The 22,025-nt window shown below is 45.8% G+C and overlaps 1 protein-coding gene across 3 annotated transcripts in view; it reads left to right on the top strand.

Annotated features, from left to right (window-relative positions):
- The first annotated feature begins 539 nt into the window (after nt 1-539).
- The window catches only part of DLG5 (discs large MAGUK scaffold protein 5), a 104,104-nt gene continuing 82,618 nt past the window's right edge, over nt 540-22,025 (top strand). For all 3 annotated transcript variants that reach the window (XM_069980866.1, XM_069980865.1, XM_069980864.1), the window contains exon 1: nt 540-1,329. In XM_069980866.1, the coding sequence (XP_069836967.1) occupies nt 1,032-1,329 (298 nt within the window). In that variant the 5' untranslated portion in view covers nt 540-1,031. The remainder of the gene's footprint in view (nt 1,330-22,025) is intronic.

Genomic DNA, 22,025 nt, shown 5'->3' with positions numbered 1-22,025 from the left:
GGACAGTATGTCTGGAATAGCTCTTATACATGGACGGTATGTCTGGAATAGCTCTTATACATGGATGGTATGTCTGGAATACCCTATATACATGAACGGTATGTCTGGAATACCCTATATACATGGACGGTATGTCTGGAATACCCTATATACATGGACGGTATGTCTGGAATACCCTATATACATGGACGGTATGTCTGGAATAGCTCTTATACATGGACGGTATGTCTGGAATACCCTATATACATGGACGGTATGTCTGGAATACCCTATATACATGGACGGTATGTCTGGAGTACCCCTTTAAGCCCCCCTAGCTTCCTCTATAGCGGCAGTACAGTTGATGATAAACTTTCCACTTGTGGCTGCAGTCAGGAGGAGGCTTCTGTGTTGCACAGAAAGTAACTCTGTTGTAGGTACAGAGATGTGACCTGGCATTGTATCCACAGATAGGGAGAAGGGGAGGGACCGAGGGGAAGAGGAGGAAGCCCCAGGGACACAGAGGAGGGCGCACGGAGGAGAGGGCTGAGGGGGAAGCGGCGGCGGCGGCGGCGGCGGCGCATTGTTACTGCCAGGTAGACGGGCGAGGGCACCGAGCTGTGGGGCAGCAAAGTTACTGAACAACAAGAAGCCGCAGCCCCCTGTGAGAGCCGCACGGGAGCCGCACTTATTGTTCAGTCATGTAGCAGGAAACAGAGGCTGACTGTCTGCCGGAGGAGGAGGAGGGGGAGGAGGGAGCAGTTTCTTCTTCTTCTTCTCGCCTTTGCTGACTGGAAACAGTTTGCAGGGAAGGAGGGAGAGGAGCGGTGATAAGGTTGTGAGGTGAGGCTCAGCATGCCGCCCCGCAGCCCTCCCCGGCCCAGCAATATGGCTGCTGCTGCTTGCAGGCTGTGTGCAGGCAGAGGGTGCATGAGGGCAGCGCTGTGCTCCGCTCCTGTGCAGGCGGCAAGCCGGAGCTTCCTGCTGGGCCTGTAACTCCACACAGGGAACAAGCTCACAGACCTAGAGACGAGAGGAGCTGACGAGTCAGGATGGAGCCCAAGCACCGGGAACTCCTCCAGCAGTGCCACAAGAACCTGGTGGAGTCCGTCAGCGATGCGGACAGGTTGCTGAACCTCCTGGAGGAGTCCGGCACCCTCACCCTCAGGGACAGGCAGGAGCTGGACAGCAGCTGCTCCTCACACCACGATAAAGTGGACCTCCTGCTCAAGATGCTTCTGGTCAAGGAGAAGGACCACTTCCAGGACCTGAGGGTGGCCCTGGAGAAGACTGAGCCCCATCTGCTGCCCATCCTCTACTTGAATGGCCTGGGAAGTGGAGACACTGCAGGTGAGATCCATCTCTGTGTATTACTAGAGCAGTGCCCCCCAACCTGTGGCTCTCCAGCAGTAGCAAACTACAACCCCATCGCTTGTTGAGGCATGATGGGAGTTGTAGTTTGTAGTTTGCTGAAGAGTCACAAGTGCGGAACGCTGTCCAAGACCTTTCCTCACCTCTACTTATTCACACTACTATACAACGGCAAGTGTACATCGCAGCCTGTCAGAATGGGATATAGATACACACATGGGCCAGATAGACTCCAATGGCCCTGACCTGGTCAGTGGGTGGTTACATGCAGGAAATGACCTTTATGTAGTCACTAGCTGGTTTAGGCCACTGGTAGCCGATGGGCCCCAATGTATGTTGACATTGCGTTTTGACAAGTTGCCGACATATATGTTCTTCATCGTGTAAATCTACCCTACTGTTACAACCGTTTCTGGGAAAGCTTTGTGACAACCCTTGTGGCTTCCCCTAAAGGGTACCCATCTCTGCGCAGCAGGATACAATGTGAGGATACCGACAGGTAGGCTGTCTTTCCTGTCGCCAGCGTGGTACGGGATCTCCCGGCTGTGCCATAGACTGCGCTTTAAGTGTATTACATTATAGTCTATGGCACTTCCAGGAGTTTCCGTACCTCGCTCGTGAGAAGAGAGACAGCCTACCTGTCGGCATCTTCGCAACGTATCCTGATGCGCCGACGAAGAGATAGGTACCCTGTAAAGGAAAATAAGGACCTTACAGAAGCTGGGTGACAACCACTAAGAAAACATTTATGGCGTCCGGGCAGTAACAGTTGTCATCCAGCTGTTTCAGAAATGGATAGATAGTATTTAAAGGGGTAGTCCACCCAAAAAAATTTTCTTTCAAATCAACTGGTGCCATAAAGTGGCAGAGATTTGTAATTCACTTCTATTAAAAAATCTTAAGTCTTCCAGTACTTATTAGCTGCTGTATGTCCAGCAGGAAGTGGTGTTTTCTTTCCTGTCTGACCCAGTGCTCTCTGTTGCCTCCTCTGTCCATGTCAGGAACTGTCCAAAGCAGGAGCAAATCCCCATAGAAAAACCCTCCTGCTCTCCAGACTGGAAATAATACAACTTCCTGTTGGGCATACAGCAGCTAATAAGTACTGGAAGGCTTGAGATTTTTTAATAGAAGTAAATTACAAATCTCTGTCACTTCATGGCAGCAGTTGATTTGAAAGAAAATTTTTTTGGGTGGACTACCCCTTTAAAGGTGGCTGTACACCTAATAGAGCTTTCAGCTGGAAGAGAGTTGGACTAAAAGCTATCTCTCCTGAGTCCGCCATGGTGAAAGCCAGTACGGAGATCCTTTTCACCCAAAATCTACCGTCCGATACCCAATATATAGTCAGTGGGTTCAGCTTAGTGTAAACTGGTATAAAAAACATTAATCCTCCCCATTGTGACGCCAAAAATGGTTGTATAATACATCCTTCACATTCATAAAAAGTTTGTGTTGCCCGTAGAAACAGAAATAAGTTTAAAAATGAAAGCAGAGAGCTGATTGGTGGCTTTGGGCAGCACTGACCCCCGTCTATGAGTTCATGGTTATGCATGCATGTCCTGTAATAAAATAAAACAGGTTTTGTGTGTATGATAATGTCAATAAAGTTTATTTGACAACGTACAGGAAGTGCTGACACTTTATGAAGTGTTTGGTTTCATGCTCTGATTCCTTGTCTGTGGACACCCTGTGTATAAACAACCAGTGCAGTCCCAAAGACATGATGAAGAGAGATTAGTAGACATAAAGATATCTATAGATGTATAGTATAAATAATCTAGTAGTGATAATGCCTCATATCCTATTCCGTAGTCCTAGAAAAAGTTTGTCCACTATAATTTTAAATATAGCTGCTTTTAGTAAGGTTGCGAGCCAGCTATTTCCAAAGAGAAAAAAAAAAATACATCTTTTAGTAACAGCTGAGAAGTAGGACATTGCACTTAAAGGAAACCAATCAGACCATTTGGGCTGATTTGGTTCTTTATAGGACAGTATACGTACCACCCGTGGCTGCAGCAGCAACTTTATACCCAAGAAAATGAAGTTTACTCCCCTACGCAGCAGGTAGTCAACTGGGCGGCTCCATGCCTGAGTCTAGTCACCGCTCTCTCCCTGTCAGCGCGCTTGGCGGGGATGATTGACAGGGAGAGATGCTAGTAACGGGCTTCTCTGCCTTCCACTGCTTCCATAACACACACCACATGTGAATATGAATTACTTTCTTTGCCATCTAAGGCTATGTTCACACTGCGTATCTTTCCGTCCGTAGTGCGAACCGCGAATATACGCACGTAGTTTTGAGGTTGATGCGTTCGCTGGAAAGTATACAATATACGCCCGCACAGTGCACACTACGTATGAGCTTACGGCCGGATCGTATACGGCACCGTGAAAAATGAACAAGACCATTGTTTGAGGACGGAAATGTTACAACTGACGGCCGTGGATTTCCATGCGGTCCCGTACGGAGTACTTATTTCAGCCAAATTAAACTCGATTTTTCGATCCAAAAGGTTCTGTGAGTTTTATTGGGCTGGGCGAAGATTTCAAAGTAAATGACCTGTTTCCGATCACTTCGAATCAAGCTAAGGAAGCATAACTGTACTAGTGACGTATGTTAGCGCCCGTAGTTTCAGCCGCACATGTACGGCGGCGTACGAACTACGGACGGAATCATACGCAGTGTGAAGATAGCCTAATAGTGCGTTTTACACAGACAGATTTATTGGACAGATTTTTTAATCCAGAAATGGATTTGAAAGAGAAGAAATCTCAGTTTTTCCTGTATGACTGTTTATAGTCTGTTCCTGGTTTTGGCTTCAAAAATCTGTCAGATAAATCTGTGTAAACGCACCATAAGAGCTCGGCTTAACTGTTAGGCGTTAGTCCACCAAATAGCTTGTTGACTTTTTCCAGTTGTAAGCGCTGGTTTTGATGGTAATTGTTAATTTGTTTGGTCCTAGATGGAGCTATGACCATAGGTGTCTGTGTAAGGACACAGTCTCTCCTCCCTCCATTTCCTGCAAGAAGTCAGGGCAGAGCGTCTTTATGATGGGGCGCTCTACTGGAGTTGACGTGCAACATATGACACCGCTATGTAATTTCCATATAGCACAGTCTATGTGTAAACAAACAGCCCGTCCATGTGGTGGCAGTCACTGAGATGTCACTTTCTGGACTACAGTAAGCACATTGTCTGATAGGTGTACATCATCAGTAGAGATGAGCGAACTTCGAGCATGCTTGAGTCGATCCAAACCCGAACTTTCGGCATTTGATTAGCGGTGGCTGCTGAAGTTGGATAAAGCCCTAAGGCTATGTGGAAATCATGGATATAGTCATTGGCTGTATCCATGTTTTCCAGACAACCTTAGAGCTTTATCCAAGTTCAGCAGCCCCAGCTAATCAAATACCGAACGTTCGGGTTCGGATCGACTCGAACCCGAACCCAGTTCGCTCATCTCTAATCATCAGGCAAGCCCTAGTCTATTCATTAGAGATGAGTGAACCGGGTTCGGTATTTGATTAGCTGGGGCTGCTGAACTTGGATAAAGCTCTAAGGTTGTCTGGAAAACATGGATACAGCCAATGACTATATCCATGATTTCCACATAGCCTTAGGGCTTTATCAAAGTTCAGCAGCCACCGCTAATCAAATGCCGAAAGTTCGGGCTCGGATCCGAGCATGCTTGAGGTTCGCTCATCTCTACTATTTATATATAGCTGGTCTAGCAAGGAGCAGATTAGGAGCTTGGTAGCAGCCAGTCCTATTGCAGCCTTCATTCTTCCAGTGCAAATGACACTGTAACAAATTTCACTCTGATTGCTGTGTGCCTCCTTTCTCAGCTGTGCGTCCGACTTCATTGGGGTCCGTCGAGTTTCATGGCTGTCCAGGCATCATGGGAATTGTAGTTTTGCAACAGCTGGGGGGCAATGAATTTGACATCCCAGCAAAATAAATGCAAACGGAGTTCCAGTGGATATTTGAACCTATCACATTTCTTTAGATCCACCATCCACTTGAATGCTTGGCCAAGCATGCATGTAATAATGCTTTTATTATAATGCTTTTATTTGTATAGTGCACACAGATTCCACAGCACTTTACCTATCTGTATGTTTTTGGGTGTCGGGGGGAACCCGGAGTAACCGGAGGAAACCCACGCAAACACGGAGAGAACATACAAACTCTTTGCAGATGTTGCCCTTGGTGGGCGCTGCAAGGCTACAGTGCAAACCACTGAGCCACCGTGCATGTGTTCTCTGTGGGAAAAGGGGAGAAAGCAGCTGCCTAGAGATAGATTATTATACCCTAGAACTAAAGGACGGGGCAGTTGAAGTAAAAAATGCTTTATCCTTCTGTCCTCTCTACCGTAGGGAAGCCACTAGACACATGAGATGGATGGCAAGTCTTGATTTGACAAACGCTTAAAGCGACACTGTACCGACAATCTGTTCCCCAAACCACTTGTACCTTTGGGTAGCTGCTTTTAATCCAAGATCTGTCCTGGGGTCCGTTTGTCAGGTGATGCATGTATTGTCCTAGAAAACAACTTTTGTGTGTTAAATCGGCATGGCCCCCGCCCCCCCCCCCATCACTAGGAATGCCCCTGGGCAGGAGTTTTCCTATTCATCACCTGGCTGAACACTGCACAGGTGCCTTAACGATCCAACAGTGTTCCCACAGCTGATGAATAGGAGAAATCCTGGCTGGGGCATTCCTAATGATATAGAGGGTGGGGAGGAGGGATGGAGAGGCGGTGCAGACCTAGGGCATAGGTACTCTAGGTCAGCCAATTTGACCCAGGGCTGCAAGTTTTAAAGTAGTTTTTTAGGACAATAACTGCATCACCTGCCAAACGGACCCCAGGACAGATCTTGGATTAAAAGCAGCTATCTGAATGTACAAGCAGTTTGGGGGGACATATTGTGGGTACAGAGTCCCTTTAAATGGGTTTTCCAGGGAGATGAAGACATCTGCTCCCCAGAAAACCCCTTTAAAGTGTGCCTAAATTAAGTGGTCATCGAGACGTGTAGTAGCCATGGCCAATGGTAGCTGTTTGGCGTTTGGGGCCAAGGACAGGATCAAGTTTGCTTCTGTCCCAAAGCAGGCGGATATAATGGGGAATGATTTGATTGTAATGTTATGCCTTTCTATCTCTCTGATATAGATGTGTATATACACACACGTACCTTCAGCATATATCATGCACAGAGCCATAATATGACCATGTGCTTAGCTTTTTGCATGCCTCTGCTTTGTTATCCAGTTTAACTTTGTAATTTATACAAAACAAATTGAAAGCAGCTGTCCATCTCATAGGCTGCCATGCAAATGCTTGTTCTCGTCTTTATTTCACACACGCGGGTTATAAATAGCTCCATAGTCAGACGGTAATGATGACGTTCATGAATACAAAGTCACTTAGGATAATTCAGAAAACAACAGGAGTGTCCCTGCTCTGGGAACATGGCCGGTGAGCTGCCCTCATGCTGGATTCTGCTCTTCATTGTTCGCTTTCTGCGAAATCTTAGGAGTTACACGGTAGACTCTGCATAGAGATAGCGCATACGTATGCAATGTTGGTGCCAGGCCTGTCTAAAGTGCTGGGGAGAGACTTTGTAAAGTCGGATCTCACTTTCATGTACAATTTCCACATCAGTTTGATAGTTCCTTCTTGTAGCAGACGCTCTGCATTTTAGTCTAGCTGGGAAGTGCTGACACTACAGCCTTTAGCTAATGTTCCTTTAGTGAACAAACAGAGGGGAACGTGGCCGAGTGCCAAGCCTAGTGTTCTGTGAGCAGCGTCTAGCAGTGGCCAGCAGGGAGCAGGGTACCCTGCATCCTTATGTGCTGCTGCTGCAAAATAAACATCTTCAATCTGCATTCACAATAAGTTCCTATACATATATATTGTTCAATAAAATGCGTGCTTACACATAATGAGCATTCCCCTCATTATCCTACCTGAGCTGCCAGGACCTAGCTATTAGGGCACACATGTGGCAGATTTTGCAGAAGAAATTTTTACGACTGAAGAATCTGTTTTATACATCTGAATGGAGTTATATCTGGAAGCCTCATTCACACGTAAGTCACTCTACTCTACTTTTGAAGCAATATTACAGTATTGCATTAAAGAGGATAGGATAAAAGTAAGATCGTAGAGGGGGTTCGACCTCTGTACCCTCCGCCGACCTCCGTATCAGCCCCTGGCTTCTTTGTTATGAATAGAGACACAGTTACGGCATGTGACCTTCGGCTCTATGGCTCTATTCTTTCCTTTGGAGGTGCCGGAGAGAGCCAAGAGCTGCTTTTTCCCGGCTGAGGGTATGTTCACACTAAGCAAGTACAGCGGAATCGAAGAGCGTGCGCTCCTCCGCAGCTGCGGCTCTCCGCTCAAAGAGGTGACATGTCACTACTCTGAGCGGAGAGCGGCAACAGCGGAGGAGCGCGCCCTCTCATTCACTCACAGTGGGATACTGAGTATGGTGGGATTCCGCTGCGGAGAGCTACGCTGCGGAATCCCGCCATGCTCAGTGTTCAGCTGTGAGTGAATGAGAGGGTGCGCTCCTCCGCTGTCTGGGAGAGGACTCGTACCCGCACCTCTATTCATAACAAATAAGCTGGGAGCGATACGCAGATCAGCGGGTCGGGGGAGGTCTGACCCATCGCCTTTCTCTTACTTTTCCCCTATCCTGTGGACAACCTCTTTAAGTTTCACAAGGGGCATACACAGCCACCTGCTCTCTCCCTTAAAGGAGAAGTCCGGCCAAAATTTATTTTTGATATGTTGTTACTTATGAAAAGTTATACAAATTTCTAATGTACATTAATTATGGGAAATGCACATATACTGCTATTTCCCTTAATTTATTAGATCAGGAAGTGTTAGAAATATCTCTGAAGAAGTGACGTCACGACCCAGGGTGTAATTCCTATGGAGTGTCCAGCAGGGGGCGCTCTCTATATAGAAGTCTATGGGACTTTATTGTTTCTATGGGTTTCTATGTAATGTAATGTAGTGTACAGTGCTTTATTGAATGAATACATCTATGGAATACTTTGGGGAGCAAGTGTCCTTGCTCCCCAAAGTATTGCATAAATGTATTCATTCAATACATTCAATACACAGTAAGCCCGCCGATCCGCCGCATTTCCGCCGCATTCCCGCCGAATCGCCGCATTCCCGCCGATCCGGACCATATACATTGAACTACAGCTCCCATCATGTGCTTATAGTATGAACAGGTGATGGGAGCTGTAGTTGGGTAATGGATATGACATGCCGCCGGGCGCAGGGGGGAGCCGCTCAGTACACAGGAGCGCTCCCCCCTCCTCCTCCTCCTTCCGTGATAACTTCCGCCTATACCAATGCTGACTCCCTGCCTGGCCGCCGCTCTCCGCTCTCCCCCCCATACATACCGGCTCCCGATGCATCCTGGTGTCCGCGCTGATGCCGGGAGCCGGTATATGTGAGCGGAGAGCGGCGGCCAGGCAGGGAGTCAGCATTGGTATAGGCGGAAGTTATCCCGGAAGGAGGAGGAGGAGGAGGGGGGAGAGCTGCTGTGTACTGAGCGGCTCCCCCTGCGCCCGGCGGCATGTCATATCCATTACCCAACTACAGCTCCCATCACCTGTTCATACTATAAGCAGATGATGGGAGCTGTAGTTCAATGTATATGGTCCGGATCGGCGGGAATGCGGCGATTCGGCGGAAATGCGGCGGATCGGCGGGCTTACTGTGTATTGAATGTATTGAATGAATACATTTATGCAATACTTTGGGGAGCAAGGACACTTGCTCCCCAAAGTATTCCATAGATGTATTCATTCAATAAAGCACTGTACACTACATTACATTACATAGAAACCCATAGAAACAATAAAGTCCCATAGACTTCTATATAGAGAGCGCCCCCTGCTGGACACTCCATAGGAATTACACCCTGGGTCGTGACGTCACTTCTTCAGAGATATTTCTAACACTTCCTGATCTACTAAATTAAGGGAAATAGCTCTATATGTGCATTTCCCATAATTAATGTACATTAGAAATTTGTATAACTTTTCATAAGTAACAACATATCAAAAATTAATTTTGGCCGGACTTCTCCTTTAAGGCCCTATTCCACAGGCCGACCGACAGGAACAAACGAGCGCTATTAGCGCTCTTTGCTCCTCGTTCCCCGCTTGCTGCTACCGCTATTCCACGCGGCAACAGCGAGCGGGTGAATCTGGGTGGTGGCCGCTGGGAGGTGTGGGGGGGGGGGGCTGTTTGGGGGACCGCTGATTGTCCAGGCAGCCCATAGGATACAGCAGCATCTGCTGCCGACGCTCTTATTCCATGGAGCGACGGCAGCAGATCGTTGCTGTATTAGTATTTGTTGAAAAACGACTGCAATGATCAGCCGATATGAACGATGTCGGCTGATCATTGCTGTCAATTCCACAGGACGATTATTGGCCGATAATCGTTCCGTGGAATAGGGCCTTTACTGGTCCTCCCCATATACAAAAACGTTCGCCAGAGAGCTCTGGTTGTGGCTTATCTCTCCCAGACCACAGGGCTCAGGTGGTGATTTTTCACCTACTCCTGTCTCCAGCGACATCTGGCAATGGTTGATCAGGGGAGCCCGATTCACCCTATACCGATGGCCGAACCCTCTGCAAGCAGTGTGTACAGCTGACCACAGAGGACCATTGGGGCCAGATTACATGACCCAAGCCCATCTGTACACAAGCAGCAATCTTGATGATTAAGGGTGCCTTCACATGTACCGACTCGCAGCGTTAATAACGCTGCGAGTCGGCTAGGTCCTGGCAGATCACTGTCATTACATACATGCAGCGGTCTGAATGACGGCTGCGTGTATGTAATTCTGCCGGCCGCTTAACCCCTTCTGATGCCGCCCGCCTCCTGCTCCACTCTGTATACATACCTCCTCGCTCCACGGGGTCCCGGCATCCTGCTCTCCCGCCCGGCCATTCCGCTGGTGCGGCAGGGCAACACACTGATTGGTTGGGCGCGAGAGCAGGACGCCGGGACCCTGTGGAGCGAGGAGGTATGTATACAGAGCGGAGCGGGAGGCGGGCGGCATCAGAAGGGGTTAAGCGGCCGGCAGAATTACATACACGCAGCGGTCGTTCAGACCGCTGCATGTATGTAATGACAGTGATCTGCCAGGACCCAGCCGACTCGCAGTGTTATTAACGCTGCGAGTCTGTACCTGTGAAGCTACCCTAATATACAGTCCTTCACAAGGCTCCATCAGTTGTGTGGCTGGAACACAGGAAAGATCACAGCACCATTATGCACCACTTGCTGCAGTTAGCTCTCAGCTACATATCTCCTATTACACAGGTGATTATTAACCAAATGGGCTTCTATTGCCCTATGTGATGGGGCTAACAAACAGCCGATGAACAAGCAAACGAAAAAAATAAAATAAAAAATAATAATTGGCCATGGCCCACACATTTCCCATTTAATAGGGGGACCGATTGAGCCTTGTGAGCACTCTGCAAAAACATATGAGTTCCTTCACATGTACTGTATCACAGCGAATTTCACAGTGAAGTTCCGCAGTGACATCCCCTGTGATACTGTGTACTGTTACAGCTATGGACTCTACATTCTCTCAGCAGATTTTCGTTCTGCCTGCTACACAGAGAAACTCATCTGGCAGGTTATTAGAGCCAAAGCCAGGAACTGACTATACACAGGGAACAGGTCATAAGGGAAAGACTTCTCTTTTCTCCTCTTTTCAGACCCATTCCTGGCTTTAGCTTCAAAAGTCTGTCAGATAAATCTCTGTGTAAAGGCACCCTATGAGTCAAAGCAAAGACCCTTTAGTGTATGGACCACACAATAAAATTGTAGACTTCTGTGGTGTCTAGTAGAGAGATGCTAGCAGTAGATCCACTGTAAGGCTGGGTTCTGTCTAGCCATGTTAAGATGTCATGGAAGGGAAAGCCGGTTGCTGGATCTTTTATGTATGGCATCCTGTAGGCTAAAATGGTGCAGTCTCCTCTGGGCCATGTTTTTTTTTTTTTTTTTTTTAAATCTGGTGCCTGTGTGCTGGATGGCAGCAATGCCAAATCACTGGACATATCTGAACTCAGCGTGAGTCGTGATATGGTCCCTTCATGGATTTGACTTTTTGCCCGCACATCCTACAGAGAATTGGACCAAAATGTGGAGAATCACTTAGACTATGGGTACAAACACACACACCGTATACGCAGCGTATTTACTGCTGCAATACGCAGCAGATTAGATCTAAATAACTGAACACAGCATCAAATCTGCTGCGTATCTGCTGTGTATCTTCTGCGTATACGGTGTGTGTGTTTGTACCCTAAGGCAACATTTTGTCATGGTCCTCAATATTTCACAGTCTAAATACCTGTACGAAGTGGCCATTGTCTTGTGCCTCCACCATCTCATAACCATGCATTATCCTCTTGCTTCATCTCCATAGTCCCCTAGCCAGCTCTAGACCCAGTATAATGGTCTATGTAGCTGGGTCTCCTATTGGTTACAGGTGCAATGGACATCTATGAGTGGCCAGGAGTGCAGCCACTTCATATAGGAATGTATGTGTTACATGGATGTGCCATAATGTTCCAGATGAGAATATCATTTAATGGTAGGCTCTTATAGGGTAAATAGGCGGATGGATTTGTAGAAATCTTGTCTGTGCCCCGCAGAAAGAAACATTGTTGTATGGAGATCTGTGCCACAAGTGCGGTCCGTACTGGGGCCTGCCAGCATTTTTTTGGGACATGGATCGCCCCCGCAGCACATACCTGTAACACCTATGCGTGTACAGGGGGCCATATTAAAGGGGGGTCTGTAATATGCCTGCAGTTGCGGACAGGAAATATGGCTATAAGAATGTACCCTTAGTTTAGGCTGTTACCTTAAAGAGTCACTGTCGTTAAATTTTTTTTGCAGAAATCAATAGTCCAGGCGATTTTAAAAAACTTTGTAATTGGGTTTATTAGACAAATATGCCATTATCTGCATGTAAAAAACCTTTTCCCAGGTCCCCCCCTCCTCTCCTTTCTGTCATCCACTGATCAGAATCAGGAAATCTCGACTGTTTTTTCATCAGTCTGATCTGTCTGGTCTATGAAGAGGGGAGGGGGGAGGAGCCAGATGCAGAGAGCCAAGAACAAAGGATTGCACAGCGGGGGAGCTATTCAGAGGTCAGAGAGGTCAGTCATGACTGCAGAGGAGAGAGACCATGATGTGAATGTAAATTAACTCTTTGTTGTCCTGTTTTTCTGCCTCTACTTTCTCTCTCCATAGGAAAACCATAAAGACAGGGGGGAGAGCTTCAAACTGCTTTTTCATGATAAAAATTCATTTTTCGGCTAATAAAACCCAATTACAAAGTTTCTTAAAATTGCCTGTACTATTGATTTCTGCAATAAAATTTTTAACAACAGTGACACTTTAACCTCTTAAGGACATAGGACGTATGCGTACGTCATATGTCCTCACTTGCACTTCAAAGCTTTGAAGTGCCGCGAGTAGCCCTGGACCGCTGCTATTAGCGGGCACGGTCTGATCGCCGTGCCCGCTAATTAGCTAATCGGAGGCAGCTGTCAAAGTTGACAGCTGCCTCCGATTACCGGAGGCAACGTTTCCCTGGGGTCTAGTGGGGAAGATCGCTCCTCCGGGACCTTGTCCCGGAGGAGCGATCTCCGTTACTGATGCCGGCCGGGGACGCGTCCAAGATGGCGCCGTCCTCTGCTCGGCACTCGTTCGTTTTCGGCTGCAGCAGCCGAAAGCAAACGAGTGCCGATCTCATGGATCTCTGCAGCATATCTATGCTGCAGAGATCTCAATGAGAGATCCAAGTGTATATACTAGAAGTCCCCCATGGGGGCTTCTAGTATATGTGTAAAAAAAAAAAAAAAAGTGTTGTTAATAGTAAAAAGCCCCCTCCCCTAATAAAAGTCTGAATCACCCCCCTTTTCCCAGGTTTTAAATAAAAGTAAACAAATAAATAAATAAATAAACATGTTTGCTATCGCCGCGTGCGTAATCGCCCGAACTATTAATTAATCACATTCCTGATCTCGTACGGTAAACGGCGTCAGCGCAAAAAAATCCCAAAGTGCAAAATTGCGCATTTTTGGTCGCATCAAATCCAGAAAAAATGTAATATAAAGCGATCAAAAAGTCGTATATGCGCAATCAAGGTACCGATAGAAAGATCACATCATGGCGCAAAAAATGACACCTCGCACAGCTCCATAGACCAAAGGATAAAAGTGCTATAAGCCTGGGAATGGAGCGATTTTAAGGAACGTATATTGGTTAACAACGGTTTGAATTTTTTACAGGCCATCAGATACAATATAAGTTATACATGTTATATATCGTTTTAATCGTAATGACTTGAGGAACATGCATAACAAGTCAGTTTTACCCCAGGGCGAATGGCGTAAAAACACATTTCCCCCAAATAAAAGAAATGCGTTTTTTTTTTTCAATTTCACCACACTTTGAATTTTTTTCTGGTTTCGCAGTGTACTTTATGCAAAAATTCAGCCTGTAATTGCAAAGTACAATTAGTGACGCAAAAAATAAGGGGTCATGTGGGTTTCTAGGTGGAAAAATGCAAGTGCTATGACCTTTTAAACACAAGGAGGAAAAACCGAAAACGTAAAAACGAAAATGGGCCATGTCCTTAAAGGGTTAAATGTTTTTATAAAACACAAAATCAATAAAAAAAACAGACATATTTGGTGTTGCCACATCCATAACATCCCAAAGTATAAAAGTACAGTATATAAATTATCATGCACTGTGAATGCTGTCAAAAATGACAAAAATAGAGGCCTGACCAGTGAAAACCCTCATAGATGGGAGGATTATTGGAACAGCCAGCGATCCCTGGGGTCATTACCACTGTAACCATCCTGGCAGCTGGCATTGCTGTAGGTGATTTATTATCTGCTTGGAACAATTGATCGATACAATGATGAATGATAGTTTTGTTGTTGATGTTTTCCTGCACACCAAGTCATTTTGATCACAGTCGCTGTTGCTGGCCTGAGCTTTTAATATTCCAGTCGATGCAGATTCCCATTTGTCTCAGACGATCATTAGTAGTGTCATAGACAACCATCAGAGCATTCAGCGATTTGATTTGCAGTGTCTACATGGTCCTTAGAAACTTTTGTGGGGGAGTGTTGTTGGGCATGCTCTTTGACCTGTGCAGAGGTCATTGTATAGGGAGAGAGACTTCTTGTCAGTCAATCCTATGTTACCAGCTTTATCATTAAAAGCTGTAAGTGTCAGTCTGTTATGAGGCACATGGTCGGGTGGGAAAACTGGTTTCAGGAATGTTTTTTTTTTTTACTAATGATAACACTTCTCTTATGGGGATGACCAAGGATTGTGCATGATAAGGTCTGTAAGGGGACTATATATATATATATATATATATATATATATATATATATATATATATATATATATATATATATATATTTGAGGTATAACTATATGTTAGAGGGGCAGCAATCTATAAATTGCCATACCAGACACAGCCCATGTTCAATTGTGGTGTTGTTTCTAAGGAAAATACTCTTTCTAATACCAGACAATCCCCTTAATTAGACAGTACCAATCATGACATTATCTTTTTTTTTAGTCTTGCAACAGTTTTGGGAGCAGAAAGGCCAGTTTTACACAGCATATTATGAGGCATTTTTGTGTCCATATTATACCCACACAGACACCATGATAGCGCAAATGTGTTCCTATAATGCGCCTATGGGAAAGCGGTCTTTGGCTATTTGGCTTAATGTTGTAGAATGGGATATCATGTGCTGCTGAAAACTAGAGCACAGCACACATATTTCTTATGTACACATATCAATAATAAAAAAAAATTATTCCAGTCTCAAATCTCCAGTATAATGAAATATTCTGCAAATATATATCTCTCATATTTAACTTGACTCTTATGTATAATCTTCTTACTACTGAGCTTTCACAGAGCCTTCATTTCTATGCACTTGTATTGTCCTCAGCCTCTTCCTATGGTGCTGCCTACTTATTAAAGCGTTAAGCCTAAATTCTACATTTATTACATAATTCCAATGGAATACATTTTGGATGCTTTAACCCCTTCTAGCTTACCCCTCTTGTCTTCTGGGACCATAGGGGTAATGTCTCTCCTTGAGGAGAACATCATAAAAAAGAGTGGAGACTTATAGGTCACTTAGGAAGAAGAATATGCAAACCAACTCTTACACCACCTTTGTAGAGGAAGCTTCCTCTTCAAGTTAATTGTCAAATTAGAAGCCCTAAAACATGACTGGGATTGTTGGCAAGCCAGAATATACTTTCCAGAAGACCACCTCTGCTATTGATCACAGCATCTAGGAGGATATAGTGGAAAGATCAGAGTTATTTCTGATCCCAGCCTCTGTCAGCCTCAGGTGACAATTTGTTAAGTGGGCTCCGGAGATGTACCATGTTCAATAAATGTCAAGAAGGGGTGGAGTAAATACTGAAGACTCTTTAGTTGGAATTGTTACCTATCCATTTATTTAACATGAATTCAAAATGGAAAATCCAGCATCTGTATAGCAGCCATGGGCAATAGATTTTTGAAGGCAGATATTTACAGTGATGAAAGATGTGACTGCAATCTAATGTCTCTGGGACCTTGCAGAAAGTCTGTCCCTAAAACATTGGTGTCCTAAGCATTTATTTGGATACCGTAGTTCTTACAATACACCATTTCCTAGTGGGTAATAACTTCATTTTGTGGAAAAAGCTTCATTCTAAACAAAAGGCAAATGTTTGTTTTTCCTGGAAAAAAAGCAACTTGTAGTTTAGAGTTAACCATCACTGTAAGGCTGGGTTCACACTCTATTTTGTGTTTAGGTTTTTTTTCTCCTACCTATTTATTTTTTGCCATCTAGAGAAATGTATATTACAATACTTGTTTGTTTTTTAATATCGTGGAAGTCAGTAGGAAATGGATTTGGCTGTTCCCTGTGGCGAGACAGCAAAGGCAGTAAGGCGGGGAGTAAAGCAATTAGCTGATCGCATCTTCCGCCTCTGTTTAAAAGGGGTTATCCAGCGTTGTTAAACTTTTTATATAGTGCTGCAGTTAATAAAAAAATAATAAAGTAGCTATTCTTGTATCTACACGCTCCCCGGTGTCGTCCTGCAGTGTCTTTGGGTTCCCCACTGACCACAGCCACCACAACTTTAATGACGAATTTGACTCAGCAGTGACAACCCGCTTAGCCAGTCACTGAGGTAGGGCCCTTGCACACTGAGGAAATCGCTGTGGATTCCGTCTTTCGCAGTCCCGCTTGAAGTTCCACCGGTCCCATAGGCTTCATTCTATGGACAGGGGGATTCCGTTGTCCGCCCAAAGAAGTGACTGCTGAATCAACCCGAGCATAGAATGGAGTCTATGGGACAGGGGGAGAGTCAAGCGGGAGCGTGCACAGAATCTGCGGCAAGTTATCTGTGTGATTTCCTCAGTGTGCAAGGGCCCTGAGACGGGACAGCACCACTGCCAATAATTGGTTGAGCGGGCTGTCACTGCCAAGAAATGTAAATGGCGGTGGCTAAGGTCCATGGGGAACCCGGAGACACCTCAGGAGGACACAGAGGGAGCGTGGAGAAGTAAGAATAAATTCTTTGTTTTTTTTAATACTACAGTGCTATATAAAAAGTTTTAAAATGCCAGATAACCCCTTAAATAATTGGTGGGTGTTTGAAGATCAAAACGTTTGACATGTCTCTAGGACAAAAATAAGTTTGATGGCTTTGCAGTTAAAGGGAAACTTTCAGCTGTAATTCCCATTCCAAATGGCTGACACTGTTAGATAGCTGTTATGGTTATGGAGACATGTGGTACCTTTCATATATCCATCTGCGCTTCCAGAATGTAGGAAAATGTTTTTATTCTCTAGTAAAAGAGTCAGAGGCTTTTCCAAGTACAGCAAACTGTAGGAGTATGTTCACACTACGGAATCAGTGCGGAATTTCAAGTGGAGTTTGCGCCACAGACTCTGTTTGAAGTTTCGCCTGTCCCATTAATTCAATAGGATGTCTCACACGCACAGTGCCATCCGCCCAAAGAATTGACATGTCAACCTGCTTGGGGCTTAGCTTCCAGGTGTTAAATGGGTACTCCGGCGGGGGGGGGGCTATTTTGGGATCTGGCCGGGGAGGAGGTGGCTGAGGGAAACTACGTCCACTTACCTCCCCGGTTCCAGCGGCGGGTCCCGTATCATGGCGCTCCAGTGCCCGGACGCTTCCTGGTGTCTGACGCGGGCTTGGGATCCGTTTCAAGTCCGCTCAGATCCCGCCTCTGTCACTGATTGGCTGAGCTTGAGATGTGACGTCTCGATCCCGCGACAGACACCAGGAAACGGCCGGGCACTGGGGACCGGAGCGCCACGATACGGGACCCGCCACTGGAACCGGGGAGGTGAGTGGACGTCGTCTCCCTCAGCCACCTCCTCCCCGGCCAGATCCCAAAATAGCCCCCCGCCCGTCGGAGTACCCCTTTAATGAAGCAGGGAGGGAAAGAGAGGAGGCTTTTGGCATTGCAGCCGCTCAGAAGCTTGGAAAAGCCTCTGACTCTTTGTACCAGAGAATAGAAACATATATCCACTTGTGCTTCCAGAATGCAGAAAAATACCATGTATCCTCTTGACCTAACAGCTATCTAACCGTGTCAGCAGTTTGGAACATGAATTACAGCTGGCAGATTCCCTTTAACAGTCTGAGGCTAGGTTCACACTATGTGAAAATGACAGCCGTCTTTCATAATAATGGGGGTTATTGCGCAAATTGGCGCTTTTTTTTAAATAATGGATTTTATTTGCCCATTGGCAGCTGTTATGAAAGACGGCCGCCATCTTTATGTGGTGTGAACCTAGCCTGATGGTGAAATTACAATGAGCCAAGTGAGGAACATCCTGCTGAGATTAAAGAATAGCAATAATATCACAGACATTGTTTTGTTATTTTTTTTTGGGGGGGGGGGGGGGGTCCACCTTTCTATTCCACTTGGAGCAATTTAGAGGACACTGTTGTTTCGCCTTTTATTTGAGAAATAGTTTCTTTATTTAACATTCTGTCCACTGACCTTGACCGGTCAATTATATTGATTTATGTTTGGGAAATTCACCGCTACTAGACTCCCAGATATGTAAAGACTGTATAATGAAATTCCCCCAACCAAATAAACGTGTAAATCTTGTGCAGCTAATAAAAGGGTAACACGTCTGAGAAAATGTAATAGTCCATGAAATGAAATATGAGGCCATTTTGTGCAGATAATAGCTGATGGCGTGTAGAGCTAACTAGGACACCGCTGAATCCTCACTTATACCCTCTAAACCTATTAAAGCTAAAAATAAAATGCATACAGATGTATTACTAAGGGCAGATTCTCAAAGCTTATGTGTCTGTCTGATAGAATTACATTCAAACTTTTCACAGTTGTCAGAGGAAAATATAAGATTGTTAAATGTGTATGCATAATATGTGCACCCCCGCTTTATCTATATAGATATACATGTAGCGGAGCAGAAACTCCCATTACAGTTAAGGTCCTATTACACAAAGCGATTATGTGCCGTATTCGGATGATAATCACTTAATGTAATAGAATACAATGATGAGCCGACATGCACGATGTCGGCTGATAGTTATCTTTCAACATGTTGAAATGTCAACGATCACTATAGCTGTGATCTGCTGCCGTCGCTCCACGGAATAGGAGCGGTGGCAGCAGAGTGCAATCACCCGGGCAGCTCCCCGTGGCCCACTGGCTCTTACTCGCTTGCTGCCAGCGTGTGTAATAGCGCCGGCTGCGAGCGGGGAACGAGGAGCATGCTCCTCTGCATCGCCCCGTGTAATAGGGGCTTTACTGATGTCGATTATACAGCTAATGGATTTGATAACAGTTTAGCCTCCCTGACTGTATAGTTTTGATTTCTAAAAGCCATATTACACAGCTCAATAATCCGGGGGAAGCAAGCACAGACTTGTTCGCTATTGCACCCACAGACAGCAAGCTGAAGGGGCTGCCCAAACAATCCTTGGATCCTTAGAGCAACACACACCAGACTATTACTGCATAAATCGTGCTAAACTGATCGTGTTAAAAGACTTCGATCAGTCAATATCCTGTATGTCAGCTGATTGGATTTTCAACATGTCCTATTACACAAAACGATTATTGGCCTGAATGGACAGTAATCGGCCAAGTAAGGCCAATAATCATTTCATGTAATAGGGTCTTAAGCTTATTTACAGATAATTGCCCATGTGATGCATCATGTGATTGACAGCAGTTTTAACAGAGAAAGGATGCAATTTGCAATCTGAAAGGCAAAATAGTGATTGGCGATCACTGTCGAGTGATGGTGCGTTTACACAGAGAGATCTGACAGATTTTTGAAGCCAAAGCCAGGAACCGACTATAAACAGGGTGCAGATCATAAAGTAAAGACTGAGATTCCCTGTCTTTTCAAGTCCATTCCTGACTTTGGCTTCCAAAATTGGTTAGATAAATCTGCCTGTGTAAACGCACCATTATGCTAAGTTTACACGGAGCGATAATTGGCTTGATCGCACGATTAACAATTTCGAAGTAACGATTGTTTTTTATAACGATCAGCGTTTAGACGGTACGATATATCGTACAGAAAAATCGTTTTGCGATCGCGCGCCCGCAGCCCGGCCCGCCCTGCTCCGCCACAACCCAACCCCCCCCCCCCCCCCGCTGCTGCTCCGATCGCCCCTCCCCCCCCGCTGCTGCTCCGATCGCCCCCCCCCCCCTGCCGCTCCAATCGGCACTCCCGCCGCTCCGATCGCCCCCCCCCCCCCCCGCTGCCGCTCCGAACGCCGCCGCTCCGATCGCCACCCCTCCGCCGCTCCGATCGCCCCCGCCGCGAGCATACGTGACCTGCTCCGCGTATCAGGTCTTCGACATCCCCGACTCCGCTCATCGGTGCACTAATTGGCTGAAGAGTGGAGTCGGGAATTTCAAACGGCTCCTCTTCAGCCAATCAGTGCTCCTCTTCAGGGGGTGGCGATCGCGGGGGGCGGGGCGGCGGGCGGCCGGCCGGACTATCGCGCGACGACTGTTTACACGGAACGATCGGCGAAATTTTTGCGAACGACGATTTAAGAACCTGTTAAAAGATCAAACTGAACGATTGCTCGCTCGTCCGATCGTTCGCTGCGTTTACACGTACGATTATCGTTCGAATTCGATCGTTATCGTGCAAATTTGCGCGATAATCGTTCTGTGTAAACCCAGCATTAGAGGCAGTAATGAATTGTGTGGGTGCAACAGAGCTGCGGTGAAACAGATGACAACGCAGAAATGGTTGTGCTGAGGCTGCAAATATGGGCAAAAAATATATAAATTGCAGTGCTTGTTTAGTGTAAAGGATATTGCCTGAATCAGAGGGGAAACCCTTGTATGTTTGCTATTGGTAGTGAGAAGGTATATCCACACAGGCCCCAGCACCCATATACACCGTAGACATCAACCAGGGTGTTGACAGACATAATGTTACTTTAGTTATTACAGTGTTTGTTATTCACCATGCATTTCTATCCACAGCATGTACCAAAAATCCTTGATGTGTGTATGTATGGCAAACATTGTCTTCAATATTCTGGTGACCACAGGCTCCCTTCTGTGGAGAGGTGGCTGCACTTGCAATGGTGTTGCCTCCGTCTCACCAGAGAGGACTGTTGCTGAGCATGAAACGGCCTGTTTCACATTGATAGTTCCATTGTTTATCTTGGGTAAAGGGTGTATTGAAGTACAGGAAGATGCAGGTGCAGCAACCATTGGTCATAAAAATAGGTTATACTATATTGTAGAGATGAGCGAACCTGGAGCATGCTCGAGTCCATCCGAACCCGAACGTTCGGCATTGGATTAGCGGTGGCTGCTGAAGTTGGATAAAGCCCTAAGGCTATGTGGAAAACATGGATATAGTCATTGGCTGTATCCATGTTTTCCAGACAACCTTAGAGCTTTATCCAAGTTCAGCAGCCCCCGCTAATCAAATGCCGATCGTTCGGGTTCGGATCGACCCGAACCCGGTTCGCTCATCTCTACTGTATTTTAAACACTGGTAAATAACATACTCCTTTCTGGCCGCTCCAATATACAGAAGACTGCTTTTGAGGAATGTCTAGGTTAAAAAAAAAAATCACAGTATACCTTTCTTAAAGTGGACTTGACGGAAACTTAAAGGCAGTGCTTATTAGGGCTTCTTACCCTAAGTAGGGAGATATAACTCTTATTTCAGTCCCTTGGTCCAGCGCTGAGATATTCTTAGATCGATGTCTTTCAGGACTAGTCGAAAGTGATCCCTAACTCCCTTAACTTGGATAATCTTGGACCCTAATCAACCTGTGTGATTATTTTTGTAACTTATTTGCATCTTTGGGGACTATTTAGAATTTTACAACAGTTGAAAGCAGAATTGACAATCCCAGCATGCTTTTAATGGTCAGCTTGTGTCTCCAGGTATGACTATAAAGGGCACAAAGATACTAGATAATGTGGTGTAACCAGGTGGTATTACAGAGCATCGTGACGACGCAATCTTTCACCGTCACTTTTCCAGGGATACTCTC

This window comes from Dendropsophus ebraccatus, chromosome 8 (genome assembly GCF_027789765.1).
Source record: "Dendropsophus ebraccatus isolate aDenEbr1 chromosome 8, aDenEbr1.pat, whole genome shotgun sequence".
Classification (NCBI taxonomy): domain Eukaryota; kingdom Metazoa; phylum Chordata; class Amphibia; order Anura; family Hylidae; genus Dendropsophus; species Dendropsophus ebraccatus.
Note: the sequence above shows the minus strand (reverse complement) of the source record. Positions and strands in the feature narration are given on the sequence as shown.